This window comes from Triticum dicoccoides, chromosome 7B (assembly GCF_002162155.2).
Source record: "Triticum dicoccoides isolate Atlit2015 ecotype Zavitan chromosome 7B, WEW_v2.0, whole genome shotgun sequence".
Taxonomy (NCBI): Eukaryota; Viridiplantae; Streptophyta; class Magnoliopsida; order Poales; family Poaceae; genus Triticum; species Triticum dicoccoides.
The window spans coordinates 468,082,815-468,097,648 of record NC_041393.1 but is presented as its reverse complement, the minus strand read 5'-3'; the positions used below and the strand labels follow the sequence as shown (position 1 = coordinate 468,097,648).

Sequence of the window (14,834 nt, the reverse complement as noted above, 5' to 3'; positions counted from 1 at the left end):
ACATCCACATCCACTGCGGTTAAATGAAAGAATCAGTTGAATGCTGATCCTACTCTTTTGCGTTTGCCAATCCGTGGGCACAAAGAAAGAAGAACAAAACAGAAATATAGTAACATATCATCATGGCATTACCAACATGATAGTATCATAAGTTAGTTCAAATCTTTATGGAAACTACTTAAGGTTAAATTAGACTAGGAAGGTCCTAAGAACTGAATTGTTATGAATGAATAGCAAATCCAATTGCAGAAAGAACGCAAGGCAGACATGATCATCATCACATAATGGCATCAGCAACACGATATTCATAACTAAGACCTTTGTCCCCTGACCGTCAATCAGTAAACAGAACATCAATTGTCCTTCTGTACAGGTATATCCCTGCTTCGAGATATTTTGGACACCCGCTAGGATTAAATGAAAATCACAGGTGATTGCTGATCCTACTCTTTTGCCTTTGCCAATCCGTTGGGCGCAATTAGCAGAAAGAACACAAAGCATAAAACTAGTAACATGATCATCATTGCATGATAGCATCAGCAACATATCATAAGTTGGTCTAAATAGTTTGTTCCTTGAACTTCAATCAGTAAACAGAAAATAGTTCTTTTGAAGAGGAAGAAGTAAATAAAGGACGCTAATGTGCAACCAGATTAGTTCAAGTAGAGTCCTGCCAATCTCAGCAAGTTCCCAAATTACGGCAAACCAATCAAGGAGAACAAAACAATATCAACAACATAATAATCATCAGATGGCTTGTTGCAAAGCATAATAATACGACGAACACTATAATCCGACAATTATTTAAGCACCTCAAATCACAACGATTTCTCGTTACCAAATCCATCAATCCACAACAGCCCACCGACCGACACAGACAGACACGGACGCTACTAGGACAGAATAGAACACAAAGTATATCGAGCGAGGGATGAGGAGGAGGAGAAAAAGCTTAGATCTTGTCGATGTCCTCGTCCTCGAATTGGATGTAGTCGCTGTCGCCCTCGCCCTCCTCCGGGCCGTCGACGTCGACGCCCTCGTTGAGGCGGAGCGTGTCGGGGAGCTCCCCGTAGGCCTTGAGCAGGCGGGCCTCGTCGTTCATGTACTTGAGGATGACGTCGGCCTTGTCGTCCTGGTAGTCGCGGAGGCCGACGAGGACGATGTCCCCGGCGGCGATCCAGACCTTCTTGTGCATCTTGCCCCGGATGTGGCAGAGGCGCTTGGTGCCATCGACGCAGATGGCCTCGCAGCGGCCGTTGCCGAGCATCCGCGTCACCTGCGCGTACTCCTGGCCGTCCTCCTTGAACACCAGCTCGCGCTTGTCGTCGTCGGCCTCGTTCTTTCCCCTCTTGCGGTTCTTGCCTCCCTTACCCTTGTTCTTCGGCATGGCGGGCTGGCTCTGGCTTGGGTCGCGGCGACGGAGCTAGACGAAACCCTCGGTTTTAGATCGAGATGGGGAGCGGTGGTGGTGCGGTCTGCGGTTTCTGGGCTCGGGTTGGGCTGGCGGGTTGGGACTATATAGGTGGAGGGGGGTGGGGGGCGATAATGGGAGGCGTGGAGGAGTCCTGGCCGCCGGATTTAGGGTTGGGAGGGATGGACGGCGGCGATTCGTTTCTGGGGTGCCGTGTGCGGGTGGGCCTCCAGGGGTTCGTGGGTGGACACGAGGACTCTGGGAAGTGGGGATCGACGGGGATTGGGACTTTGGAGCTTGGAATCCAATCCTCCGTCTGGTTGAGTAGTGCTCAAGGAATCCAACCCCCGTTTTTCTTTTCGATTTTGGAATAGAATCCAACCCTGTTGAGTAGAAAAAGAGAACTGCTAGAACAGGAAAGGCAAACGAATCCATGTACTGTATACGTGTAACCATGGAGTATTTACTAGCAAAGTCCACGCTGACGAGGAAGCCATGATAATCACCATGATGCCAGGAGCTCTTTTGTTGAATAAAGCTCCCAAGTTTGAACCGCAAAAGAAAGAAAAAAAAGAAGCCGTAATACTAGTTGACCAAGTCCACGTATCATTTTAGGGCAAATTTCAAATATAATGATAATTCTATATATCACTCCAAGTTACTTCTATGTTGCTTCCACCTCTGAGTTTTATCTTCACATCTGCTAATGTTCACGTATGAGTTTCAAACATAATGATGGGACAGAGTGACACGGTCATCGTCGTTACCGTCATGTGCGGCCCACAGCCTTGCCGATGCCCTCCTCTGGTGGCAACGAGGGAGAGAGGAGGGGAAGGTGAAACGACCGATACGGTCCACTGGAGGGGAGGGGTGAATAGGAGGTTGTAAATTTTAAGCTTAATTATCAGTTTAGGGATCTGCGCACAAATAAGGTTCTATAGAAAGCAAACACAACCTATATCACAAGCAAGTTCAAAGCAATTTGAGTTGTATAACAGTATAGTAATTAGCAAGCCCACAAGTATACAATGCAAATTAAAGTGCAAGAAAAGAATAACCATAAGTGAGCCAGGGACGCGGATTTTATCCCGGAGTTCACACTTCCTTGAGAAAGTGATGGTCTTTGTTGGAGCATTGTCGGTGCCAAGGCTCCAGAGCGTCATCAAGTGGCTCACTGTATTCTCCTCGAGTCACTGATACGTCCATTTTGCATCATGCTTTTATATTGATATTTATTGCATTGTGGGCTATTATTACACATTATGTCACAATACTTATGCATTTTCTCTCTTGTTTTACAAGGTTTACATGAAGAGGGAGAATGCCGGCAGCTTGAATTCTGGGCTGGAAAAGGAGCAAATATTTGAGACCTATTCTGCACAACTCCAAAAGTCTTGAAACTCCATGGAAGTTACTTTTGGAATTAATAAAAATATTGAGCGAAGAAAGTACCAGCGGGGGGCCACCCACCATCCACGAGGGTGGGGGGCGCTCCCCCTTCCTCGTGCGCCTCCTGGCAGGCCTCCGGTGTCCATCTTCTACTATATGGAGTCTTTTACCCTAGAAAAAATCATAAGCAAGCTTTCGGGAGGGGGAAATCATCAACATCGTCATCACTAACGACCCTCTTATCGGGAGGGGGTCAATCTCCATCAACATCTTCACCAGCACCATCTCATCTCAAACCCTAGTTCATCTCTTGTATCCAATCTTTGTATCAAAACCTCAGATTGGTACCTGTGGGTTGCTAGTAGTGTTGATTACTCCTTGTAGTTGATGCTAGTTGGTTTGTTTGGTGGAAGATCACATGTTCAAATCCTTTATGCATATTAATACTCCTCTAATTATGAACATGAATATTATTTGTGAGTAGTTACGTTTGTTCCTGAGGACATGGGAGAAGTCTTGCTATAAGTAGTCATGTGAATTTGGTATTCGTTCGATATTTTCATGAGATGTATGTTGTCTTTCCTCTAGTGGTGTTATGTGAACTCGACTACATGACACTTCACCATTGTTTGGGCCTAGAGGAAGGCATTGGGAAGTAATAAGTAGATGATAGGTTGCTAGAGTGACAGAAGCTTAAACCCTAGTTTATGCGTTGCTTTCTTAGGGGCTGATTTGGATCCATACGTTTCATGCTATGATTAGGTTTACCTTAATACTTCTTTTGTAGTTGCGGATGCTTGCAATAGGAGTTAATCATAAGTGGGATGCTTGTCCAAGGAAGGGCAGTACCCAAGCACCGGTCCACTCACATACCAAATTATCAAAGTAACGAACGCGAGTCATATGAGCGTGATGAAAACTAGCTTGACGATAATTCCCATATGTCCTCGGGAGCGTTTTCCTTTATATAAGAGTTTTTCCAGGCTTATCCTTTGCTACAAAAAGGATTGGGCCACCTTGCTGCACCTTGTTTACTTTTATTACTTGCTACCCGTTACAAATTATCTTATCACAAAACTATCCGTTACCGATAATTTCAGTGCTTGCAGAGAATACCTTACTGAAAACCGCTTGTCATTTCCTTCTGCTCCTCGTTGGGTTCGACACTCTTACTTATCGAAAGGACTACGATAGATCCCCTATACTTGTGGGTCATCAGTCACCCCAATGGATGAGCCTCGAATCACTCGTAATTGGTCTTGAAGATGACCACCATGCCTTTACATACGTCTCCGGGCCACACCACAAGCGAGGAAACTTTTAGAGGAATCATGACTAACTAGAAGCCCAAGCTCCAAGAGTAACAAGTTATTGATAAATAAATCTTAAGGGGAACACGAATTGGTTTGGCAAGTTGTAAATCAGATTTTGCTCCCTCAATCCTCAAAGTATCAAAGTGTTTGGGTAGAGGGACAGAGAAAGATAAGAGCAAAATGAAGGTTTGAAAATGATGGCAGCTCTCAAGGCAAAAGGGTTAGGGTTGAAGGTGGAAGATGGGTGCCCCTCACAAAATGACCGTTATCTGACAACGGACTCCGTGCACATGGGGTGTCCAAAAACTTTGGACACATCCATCTGGGCATTGAGGGTATATTAGACCAACAAGGGAGGAGACCCGTGACATTATTATTAAGAAGGAAGGTGTGAGACAAAGTTCGCTCCACATGATCCGAGCTTGGGTCTGCCAAGGCACACAACTGTGCTCTTGCCACTGGGTTAGGTGCCCATCCACTGGGTTAGAACGAAGAGCACTTTTTTGTGGTAGTGTTGGAAATATGCCCTAGAGGCAATAATAAATGGTTATTATTATATTCCCGTGTTCATGATAATTGTCTATTATTCATGCTATAACTGTGTTATCCGGAAATCGTAATACACGTGTGAATGCATAGACCACAACAAGTCTCTAGTGAGCCTCTAGTAGACTAGCTCGTTGATCAACAGATAGTCATGGTTTCCTAACTATGGGCATTGGATGTCATTGATAACGGGATCACATCATTAGGTGAATGATGTGATGGACAAGACCCAATCCTAAGCATAGCTCGAAGATCGTGTAGTTCGTTTAGCTAGAGCTTTTCCAAGTGTCAAGTATCATTTCCTTAGACCATGAGATTGTGCAACTCCCGGATACCGTAGTAGTGCTTTGGGTGTACCAAACGTCACAACGTAACTGGGTGGCTATAAAGATGCACTACGGGTATCTCCGAAAGTGTCTGTTGGGTTGGCACGAATCGAGGCTAGGATTTGTCACTCCGTATGACGGAGAGGTATCTCTGGGCCCACTCGGTAATGCATCATCATAATGAGCTCAATGTGACCAAGTGTCTGGTCACGGGATCATGCATTACGGTACGAGTAAAGTGACTTGCCGGTAACGAGACTGAACGAGGTATTGGGATACCGACGATCGAGTCTCGGGCAAGTAACGTACCGATTGACAAAGGGAATTGTGTACGGGATTGATTGAATCCTCGACATCGTGGTTCATCCGATGAGATCATCGAGGAGTATGTGGGAGCCAACATGGGTATCTAGATCCCGCTGTTGGTTATTGACCGGAGAGGCATCTCGGTCATGTCTGCATATCTCCCGAACCCGTAGGGTCTACACACTTAAGGTTCAGTGACGCTAGGGTTGTAGAGATATTAGTATGCAGCAAACCGAAAGTTGTTCGGAGTCTCGGATGAAATCCCGGACATCACGAGGAGTTTCGGAATGGTCCGGAGGTGAAGAATTATATATAGGAAGTGCTGTTTCGGCCATCGGGAGAGTTTCGGGGGTCACCGGTATTGTACGGGACCACCGGAAGGGTCCCGGGGGTCCACCGGGTGGGCCCACCTATCCCGGAGGGCCCCATGGGCTGAAGTGGGAGGGGAACCAGCCCCTGGTGGGCTGGTGCGCCCCCCCTTGGGCCCCCCTGCGCCTAGGGCTGGGAACCCTAGGGGAGGGGGCGCCTCCACTTGCCTTGGGGGGCAAGTTCCCCCCTTTGCCGCCGCCCCCCTAGGAGATCCCATCTCATAGGGCCGCCCCCCGGGGACCCTATATAAAGAGGGGGGAGGGAGGGCAGCCGCACCCTGCATCTTGGCGCCTCCCTTCCCCCTTGCTAAACCTCTCCCTTCCCACAGACGTTTGGCGAAGCCCTGCCGGAACCCTGCTGCATCGACCACCACGCCGTCGTGCTGCTGGATCTTCATCAACCTCTCCTTCCCCCTTGCTGGATCAAGAAGGAGGAGACGTCACACTGACCGTACGTGTGTTGAACGCGGAGGTGTCGTCCGTTCGGCGCTAGGATCTCCGGTGATTTGGATCACGACGTGAACGACTCCCTCAACCCCGTTCTCTTGAACGCTTCCGCTCGCGATCTACAAGGGTATGTAGATGCACTCCCCTCTCTCGTTGCTGGATGAACTCATAGATATATCTTGGTGAACGTAGGAAATTTTTTATTTTATGCAACGTTCCCCAACAGTGGCATCATGAGCTAGGTCTTTGCGTAGTTCTCTTTGCACGAGTAGAACACAATTTGTTGTGGGCGTAGATGTTGACAACTTTCTTGCCACTACTAGTCTTATTTTGCTTCAGCGGTATTGTGGGATGAAGCGGCCCGAACCGACCTTACACGTATGCTTACGTGAGACAGGTTCCACCGACTGACATGCACTAGTTGCATAAGGTGGCTAGCGGGTGTCTGTCTCTCCCACTTTAGTTGGAGCGGATTCGATGAAAAGGTTCCTTATGAAGGGTAAATAGAAGTTGGCAGATCACGTTGTGGCTTTAACGTAGGTAAGAAAACGTTCTTGCTAGATCACCTATAGAAGCCACGTAAAAACTTGCAACAACAATTAGAGGATGTCTAACTTGTTTTTGCAGCAAGTGTTTTGTGATGTGATATGGCCAAAGTTGTGATGAATGATGAATGATATATGTGATGTATGAGATGATCATGTTCTTGTAATAGGAATCACGACTTGCATGTCGATGAGTATGACAACCGGCAGGAGCCATAGGAGTTGTCTTTATTTTTTGTATGACCTACGTGTCATTGAAGAACACCATGTAAACTACTTTACTTTATTGCTAAACGCGTTAGCCATAGAAGTAGAAGTAGTCGTTCGCGTGACAACTTCATGAAGACACGATGATGAAGATCATGATGATGGAGATCATGGTGTCATGCCGATGACGAAGATGATCATGGCGCCCCGAAGATGGAGATCAAAGGAGCAATATGATATTGGCCATATCATGTCACTATTTGATCGCATGTGATGTTTATCATGTTTTTCATCTTGTTTACTTAGAACGACGGTAGTAAATAAGATGATCCCTCATATTAATTTCAAGAAAAGTTTTCCCCCTAACTATGCACCGTTGCGAAGGTTCGTTGTTTCGAAGCACCACGTGATGATCGGGTGTGATAGATCCTAATGTTCGAATACAACGGGTGTAAGCCAGATTTACACACGCAATACACTTAGGTTAACTTGACGAGCCTAGCATGTACAGACATGGCCTCGGAACACGGAAGACCGAAAGGTCGAACATGAGTCGTATAGAAGATATGATCAACATGAAGATGTTCACCAATGATAACTAGTCTGTCTCACGTGATGATCGGACACGGGCTAGTTGACTCGGATCATGGATCACTTAGATGACTAGAGGGATGTCTATCTGAGTGGGAGTTCATTATTTGATTAGATGAACTTAATTATCATGAACTTAGTCTAAAATCTTTGCAATATGTCTTGTAGATCAAATGGCCCACGCTAATGTTGCCCTCAACTTCAACGCGTTCCTAGAGAAAACCAAGCTGAAAGACGATGGCAGCAACTATACGGACTGGGTCCGGAACTTGAGGATCATCCTCATAGCTGCCAAGAAAGCATATGTCCTAGATGCACCGCTAGGTGAAGCACCCATTTTCCTAGCAACTCAAGACGTTATGAACGCTTGGCAGTCGCGTAGTGATGATTACTCCCTGGTTCAGTGCGGCATGCTTTACAGCTTAGAACCGGGGCTCCAAAAGCGAGCAACACGGAGCATATGAGATGTTCCAAGAGCTAAGAATGGTTTTCCAAGCTCATGCCCGGGTTGAGAGATATGAAGTCTCCGACAAGTTCTACAGTTGTAAGATGGAGGAGAATGGTTCTGTCAGCGAGCACATACTCAAAATGTCTGGGTTGCACAACCGCTTATCTCAACTGGGAGTTAATCTCCCGGATGACGCGGTGGTCGACAGAATCCTCCAGTCGCTCCCACCAAGCTACAAGAGCTTTGTGATGAACTTCAATATGCAGGGGATGGAGATGACCATTCCTGAGGTATATTCAATGCTGAAATCAGCGGAGGTGGAGATCAAAAAGGAACATCAAGTGTTGATGGTGAATAAAACCACTAAGTTCAAGAAAGGCAAGGGCGAGAAGAACTTCAAGAAGGACGGCAAGGGAGTTGTCGTGCCCGAAAAGCCAGTTGCCAGGAAGAAGTCAAGTAATGGACCCAAGCCTGAAACTGAGTGCTTTTATTGCAAGGGAAGCGGACACTGGAAGCGGAACTGCCCCAAGTACTTAGCGGACAAGAAGGCCGGCAAAACCAAAGGTATATGTGATATACATGTAATTGATGTGTACCTTACCAGTGCTCGTAGTAGCTCCTGGGTATTCGATACCGGTGCGGTTGCTCACATTTGTAACTCAAAGCAGGAGCTGCGGAATAAGCGGAGGTTGGCGAAGGACGAGGTGACGATGCGCGTCGGGAATGGTTCCAAGGTCGATGTGATCGCCGTCGGCACGCTACCTCTAAATTTACCTACGGGATTAATTTTGAACCTCAATAATTGTTATTTAGTACCAGCTTTGAGCATGAACATTGTATCAGGATCTCGTTTAATTCGAGATGGCTACTCATTTAAATCCGAGAATAATGGTTGTACTATTTATATGAATGATATGTTTTATGGTCATGCCCCGTTGGTGAATGGTTTATTCTTAATGAATCTCGAGTGTAATGTTACACATATTCATAGTGTGAATACTAAAAGATGTAAAGTTGATAACGATAGACCCACATACTTGTGGCACTGCCGCCTTGGTCACATTGGTGTCAAACGCATGAAGAAGCTCCATGCTGATGGACTTTTAGAGTCTCTAGATTATGAATCATTTGACACATGCGAGCCATGCCTCATGGGCAAGATGACCAAGACTCCGTTCTCCGGAACAATGGAGCGAGCAACCAACTTATTGGAAATCATACATACTGATGTGTGCGGTCCAATGAGCGTTGAGGCTCGCGGAGGATATCGTTATGTTCTCACTCTCACTAATGACTTGAGTAGATATGGGTATGTCTACTTGATGAAGCACAAGTCTGAGACCTTTGAAAAGTTCAAGGAATTTCAGAATGAGGTAGAGAATCAACGTGACAGAAAGATAAAGTTCTTACGATCAGATCGTGGGGGTGAATATTTAAGTCACGAATTTGGTACGCACTTAAGGAAATGTGGAATCATTTCACAACTCACGCTGCCTGGAACACCTCAGCGAAATGGTGTGTCCGAACGTCGTAATCGCACTCTATTGGATATGGTGCGATCTATGATGTCACTTACCGATTTACCGCTATCATTCTGGGGATACGCTCTAGAGACAACTACATTCACTTTAAATAGGGCACCGTCTAAATCCGTTGAGACGACACCATCGGAAAAATGCGTCTTCATAGGATACCCTAAGGAAACCATTGGGTATACTTTCTACTTAAGATCCAAGGGCAAGATCTTTGTTGCCAAGAACGGGTCCTTTCTGGAGAAAGAGTTTCTCTCGAAAGAATTAAGTAGGAGGAAAGTGGAACTTGATGAAGTACTACCTCTTGAACCGGTGAGTAGCGCAGCTCAGGAAGATGTTCCTGTGGTGCCTGCAATGACAAGAGAGGAGGTTAATGATGATGATCAAGATACTTCGAATCAAGCTCTTACTGAACTTCGAAGGTCCACAAGGACACGTTCCGCACCAGAGTGGTACGGCAACCCTGTCTTAGAAATCATGTTGTTGGACAACGGTGAACCTTCGAACTATGAAGAAGCGATGACGGGCCCAAATTCCAACAAATGGCTTGAAGCCATGCAATCCGAGATAGGATCCATGTATGAAAACAAAGTGTGGACTTTGACAGACCTGCCCGATGATCGGCGAGCGATAGAAAACAAATGGATCTTTAAGAAGAAGACGGACGCGGATGGTAATGTCACCATATATAAGGCTCGACTTGTCGCTAAGGGTTATCGACAAGTTCAAGGGATTGACTACGATGAGACATTCTCTCCCATAGCGAAGCTGAAGTCCGTCCGAATTATGTTAGCAATTGCCGCATACTATGATTATGAGATACGGCAAATGGACGTCAAAACGGCATTCCTTAACGGTCATCTTAAGGAAGAACTGTATATGATGCAGCCGGAAGGTTTTGTCGACCCTAAGAATGCTAACATGGTATGCAAGCTCCAACACTCCATCTATGGGCTGGTGCAAGCATCTCGGAGTTGGAACATTCGCTTTAATGAGATGATTAAAGCGTTTGGGTTTATGCAGACTTATGGAGAAGCCTGCGTTTACAAGAAAGTGAGTGGGAGTTCTGTAGCATTTCTCATATTATATGTGGATGACATACTCTTGATGGGAAATGATATAGAACTTTTGGACAGCATAAAGGCCTACTTGAATAAGTGTTTTTCAATGAAGGACCTTGGAGAAGCTGCTTACATATTAGGCATCAAAATCTATAGAGATAGATCGAGACGACTCATAGGTCTTTCACAAAGCACATACCTTGATAAGATATTGAAGAAGTTCAATATGGATCAGTCCAAGAAGGGGTTCTTGCCTGTGTTGCAAGGTGTGAAATTGAGCTCGGCTCAATGCCCGACCACGGCAGAAGATAAAGAAGAGATGAGTGTCATCCCCTATGCATCAGCCATAGGGTCTATCATGTATGCCATGACCTGTACCAGACCTGATATAAACCTTGCCGTAAGTTTGGTAGGAAGGTACCAAAGTAATCCCGGCAAGGAACACTGGACAGCGGTCAAGAACATCCTTAAGTACCTGAAAAGAACTAAGGACATGTTTCTCGTATATGGAGGTGACGAAGAGCTCGTCGTAAAGGGTTACATCGACGCTAGCTTCGACACAGATCTGGATGACTCTAAGTCACAAACCGGATACATGTATATTTTGAATGGTGGGGCAGTAAGCTGGTGCAGTTGCAAGCAGAGCGTCATGGCGGGATCTACATGTGAAGCGGAGTACATGGCAGCCTCGGAGGCAGCACATGAAGCAATCTGGGTGAAGGAGTTCATCACTGACCTAGGAGTCATACCCAATGCGTCGGGGCCGATTACACTCTTCTGTGACAACACTGGAGCTATTGCACTTGCCAAGGAGCCCAGGTTTCACAAGAAGACCAGGCACATCAAGTGTCGCTTCAACTCCATCCGTGAAAATGTTCAAGATGGAGACATAGATATTTGTAAAGTACATACGGACCTGAATGTAGCAGATCCTTTGACTAAACCTCTCAACACCACGACGCAATGGGTGTTCGATACATCACAATGTAACTAGATTATTGACTCTAGTGCAAGTGGGAGACTGTTGGAAATATGCCCTAGAGGCAATAATAAATGGTTATTATTATATTTCTGTGTTCATGATAATTGTCTATTATTCATGTTATAACTGTGTTATCCGGAAATCGTAATACACATGTGAATGCATAGACCACAACAAGTCCCTAGTGAGCCTCTAGTAGACTAGCTCATTGATCAACAGATAGTCATGGTTTCCTGACTATGGGCGTTGGATGTCATTGATAACGGGATCACATCATTAGGAGAATGATGTGATGGACAAAACCCAATCCTAAGCATAGCTCGAAGATCGTGTAGTTCGTTTAGCTAGAGCTTTTCCAAGTGTCAAGTATCATTTCCTTAGACCATGAGATTGTGCAACTCCCGGATACCGTAGGAGTGCTTTGGGTGTACCAAACGTCACAACGTAACTGGGTGGCTATAAAGATGCACTACGGGTATCTCCGAAAGTGTCTGTTGGGTTGGCACGAATCGAGACTGGGATTTGTCACTCCGTATGACGGAGAGGTATCTCTGGGCCCACTCGGTAATGCATCATCATAATGAGCTCAATGTGACCAAGTGTCTGGTCACGGGATCATGCATTACGGTACGATAAAGTGACTTGCCGGTAACGAGACTGAATGAGGTATTGGGATACCGACGATCGAGTCTCGGGCAAGTAACGTACCGATTGACAAAGGGAATTGTGTACGGGATTGATTAAATCCTCGACATCGTGGTTCATCTGATGAGATCATCGAGGAGTATGTGGGAGCCAACATGGGTATCCAGATCCCGCTGTTGGTTATTGACCGGGGAGGTGTCTCGGTCATGTCTGCATATCTCCCGAACCCGTAGGGTCTACACAGTTAAGGTTCAGTGACGCTAGGGTTGTAGAGATATTAGTATGCAGCAAACCGAAAGTTATTCGGAGTCCTGGATGAGATCCGGGATGTCACGAAGAGTTCCGGAATGGTCCGGAGGTGAAGAATTATATATAGGAAGTGCTGTTTCGGCCATCGGGAGAGTTTCGGGGGTCACCTGTATTGTACCGGGACCACCGGAAGGGTCCCGGGGGTCCACCGGGTGGGTCCACCTATCCCGGTGGGCCCCATGGGCTGAAGTGGGAGGGGAACCAGCCCCTGGTGGGCTGGTGTGCCCCCCCTTGGGCCCCCCTGTGCCTAGGGTTGGGAACCCTAGGGGAGGGGGCGCCTCCACTTGCCTTGGGGGGCAAGTTCCCCCCTTGGCCGCCGCCCCCCTAGGAGATCCCATCTCCTAGGGCCGGCGCCCCCCCTCGGGGACCCTATATAAATATGGGTGGAGGGAGGGCAGCCGCACCCTGCATCTTGGCGCCTCCCTTCCCCCTTGCTACACCTCTCCCTTCCCGCAGACGCTTGGCGAAGCCCTGCCGGAACCCTGCTGCATCCACCACCACATTGTCGTGCTGCTGGATCTTCATCAACCTCTCCTTCCCCCTTGCTGGATCAAGAAGGAGGAGACGTCACGCTGACCATACGTGTGTTGAATGGGGAGGTGCCGTCCGTTCGGCGCTAGGATCTCCGGTGATTTGGATCACGACGTGAACGACTCCCTCAACCCCGTTCTCTTGAACGCTTCCGCTCGCGATCTACAAGGGTATGTAGATGCACTCCCCTCTCTCGTTGCTGGATGAACTCATAGATTGATCTTGGTGAACGTAGGAAAAAATTTATTTTATGCAACATTCCCCAACAGGTAGGTGTAGGAAGGCTAGTGTTTTATGTTGGAGTGTTCTCACGCCGTCACTTAACCACCTTGACCCTCTTGGTATTGCGGTTGTCCTACAATCAATAAAACCGAAACAAAAACTTCGATTCGCTGGACACTGCGCCTTTGGTTTTTTTTGCGAGAAACACTACGCCTTTGGTAGGTGGAATTTGGTGAGGAAAAATTTATATAGTGTGCTGAAATTTACTGTCACTTGTTACTATGGAAAGTAATTCTTTGAGTGGCTTGTTCGGGGTATCTTCACCCCGACCAGTAGAGAAAAAAGTTGCTCCTCAACCTACTAAACCTACTGAAAATGTTTACTTTGAATTTCCTTCGGGTATGATAGAGAAACTGCTAGCTAATCTTTTTACAGGAGATGGAACATTGCATCCCAATTTTCACCTAATCTATGTGGATGAAGTTTGTGGATTATTTAAGCTTGCAAGTATGCCCGAGGATGTTATCAAGAAGAAGATCTTCCCTTTATCTTTGAAGGTAAAGGCATTGACATGGTTTAGACTATGTGATGATATGGGATCATGGAACTACAACCGATTGAAATTGGAATTTCATCAGAAGTTTTATCCTATGCATCTTGTTCATCGTGATCGTAATTATATATATAATTTTTGGCCTCGCGAAGGAGAAAGCATCGCTCAAGCTTGGTGGAGGCTTAAGTCAATGTTATATTCATGCCCCAATCATGAGCTCTCAAGAGAAATGATTATTCAAATTTTTTATGCTCGGATTTCTCTCAATAATCGCTCCATGCTCGATACTTCTTGTACTGGTTCCTTCATGATGAAGACTATTTAATTCAAATGGGATTTATTGGAAAAAATTAAACGCAACTCTTAAGATTGAGACCTCGACGAAGGTAAGGAGTCAGGTATAACACCTAAGTTTGATTGTGTTAAATCTTTTATGGATACCGATGTTTTCCATGAATTTAGCACTAAATATGGACTTGACTCTGAGATAGTAGCTTCTTTCTGTGAATCCTTTGCTACTCATGTTGATCTCTCTAAGGAAGTGGTTTAAATATAATCCTCCCATTGAAGTAAAAGTAGTTGCACCTATTAAAGTTGAAGAAAAGACTATCACTTATAATGTTGATCCTGTTGTTCCTACTGCTTATATTGAGAAACCACCTTTCCCTATTATAATAAAGGGTCATGCTAAAGCTTCAACTGTGGTCAACAAAAGTAATATTAGGACACCCAAACCCCCTGAGCAAATTAAAGGTGAACCTAGTATTGCTATGGTTAAAGATCTCTTGGCTGATAATATTGATGGGCATGTTATTTACTTCTGTGATGAAGCTGCTGGAATTGCTAGACCCGATGCTAAAAATAAGCATAGACCTATTGTAGGCATGCCTGTTATTTCTGTTAAAATAGGAGATCATTGTTATCATGGCTTGTGTGATATGGGAGCTAGTGCAAGTGCAATACCTCATTCTTTATACAAAGAAATTATGCATGATACTGCACCTGGTGAGATAGAGGAGATTGACATTACAATTAAGCTTGCCAATAGAGATACTATTTCACCAGTTGGGATTGTTAGAGATGTTGAAGTCTTGTGCGGGAA

The 14,834-nt window shown here is 45.8% G+C and overlaps 1 protein-coding gene across 1 annotated transcript; it reads right to left on the bottom strand.

Annotated features, from left to right (window-relative positions):
- Nucleotides 1-716: 716 nt before the first annotated feature.
- On the bottom strand, nt 717-1,504 carry LOC119336634 (eukaryotic translation initiation factor 1A). The gene has a single exon (XM_037608683.1). The coding sequence runs from the start codon at nt 1,385-1,387 to the stop codon at nt 953-955; it is 435 nt and encodes a 144-aa protein (XP_037464580.1). The 5' UTR covers nt 1,388-1,504; the 3' UTR covers nt 717-952.
- Nucleotides 1,505-14,834: the final 13,330 nt, after the last annotated feature.

What these genes read in the sequence shown, in the direction of transcription:
- LOC119336634 (XM_037608683.1), bottom strand. Translation starts at nt 1,387, where the DNA reads ATGCCGAAGAACAAGGGTAAGGGAGGCAAGAACCGCAAGAGGGGAAAG.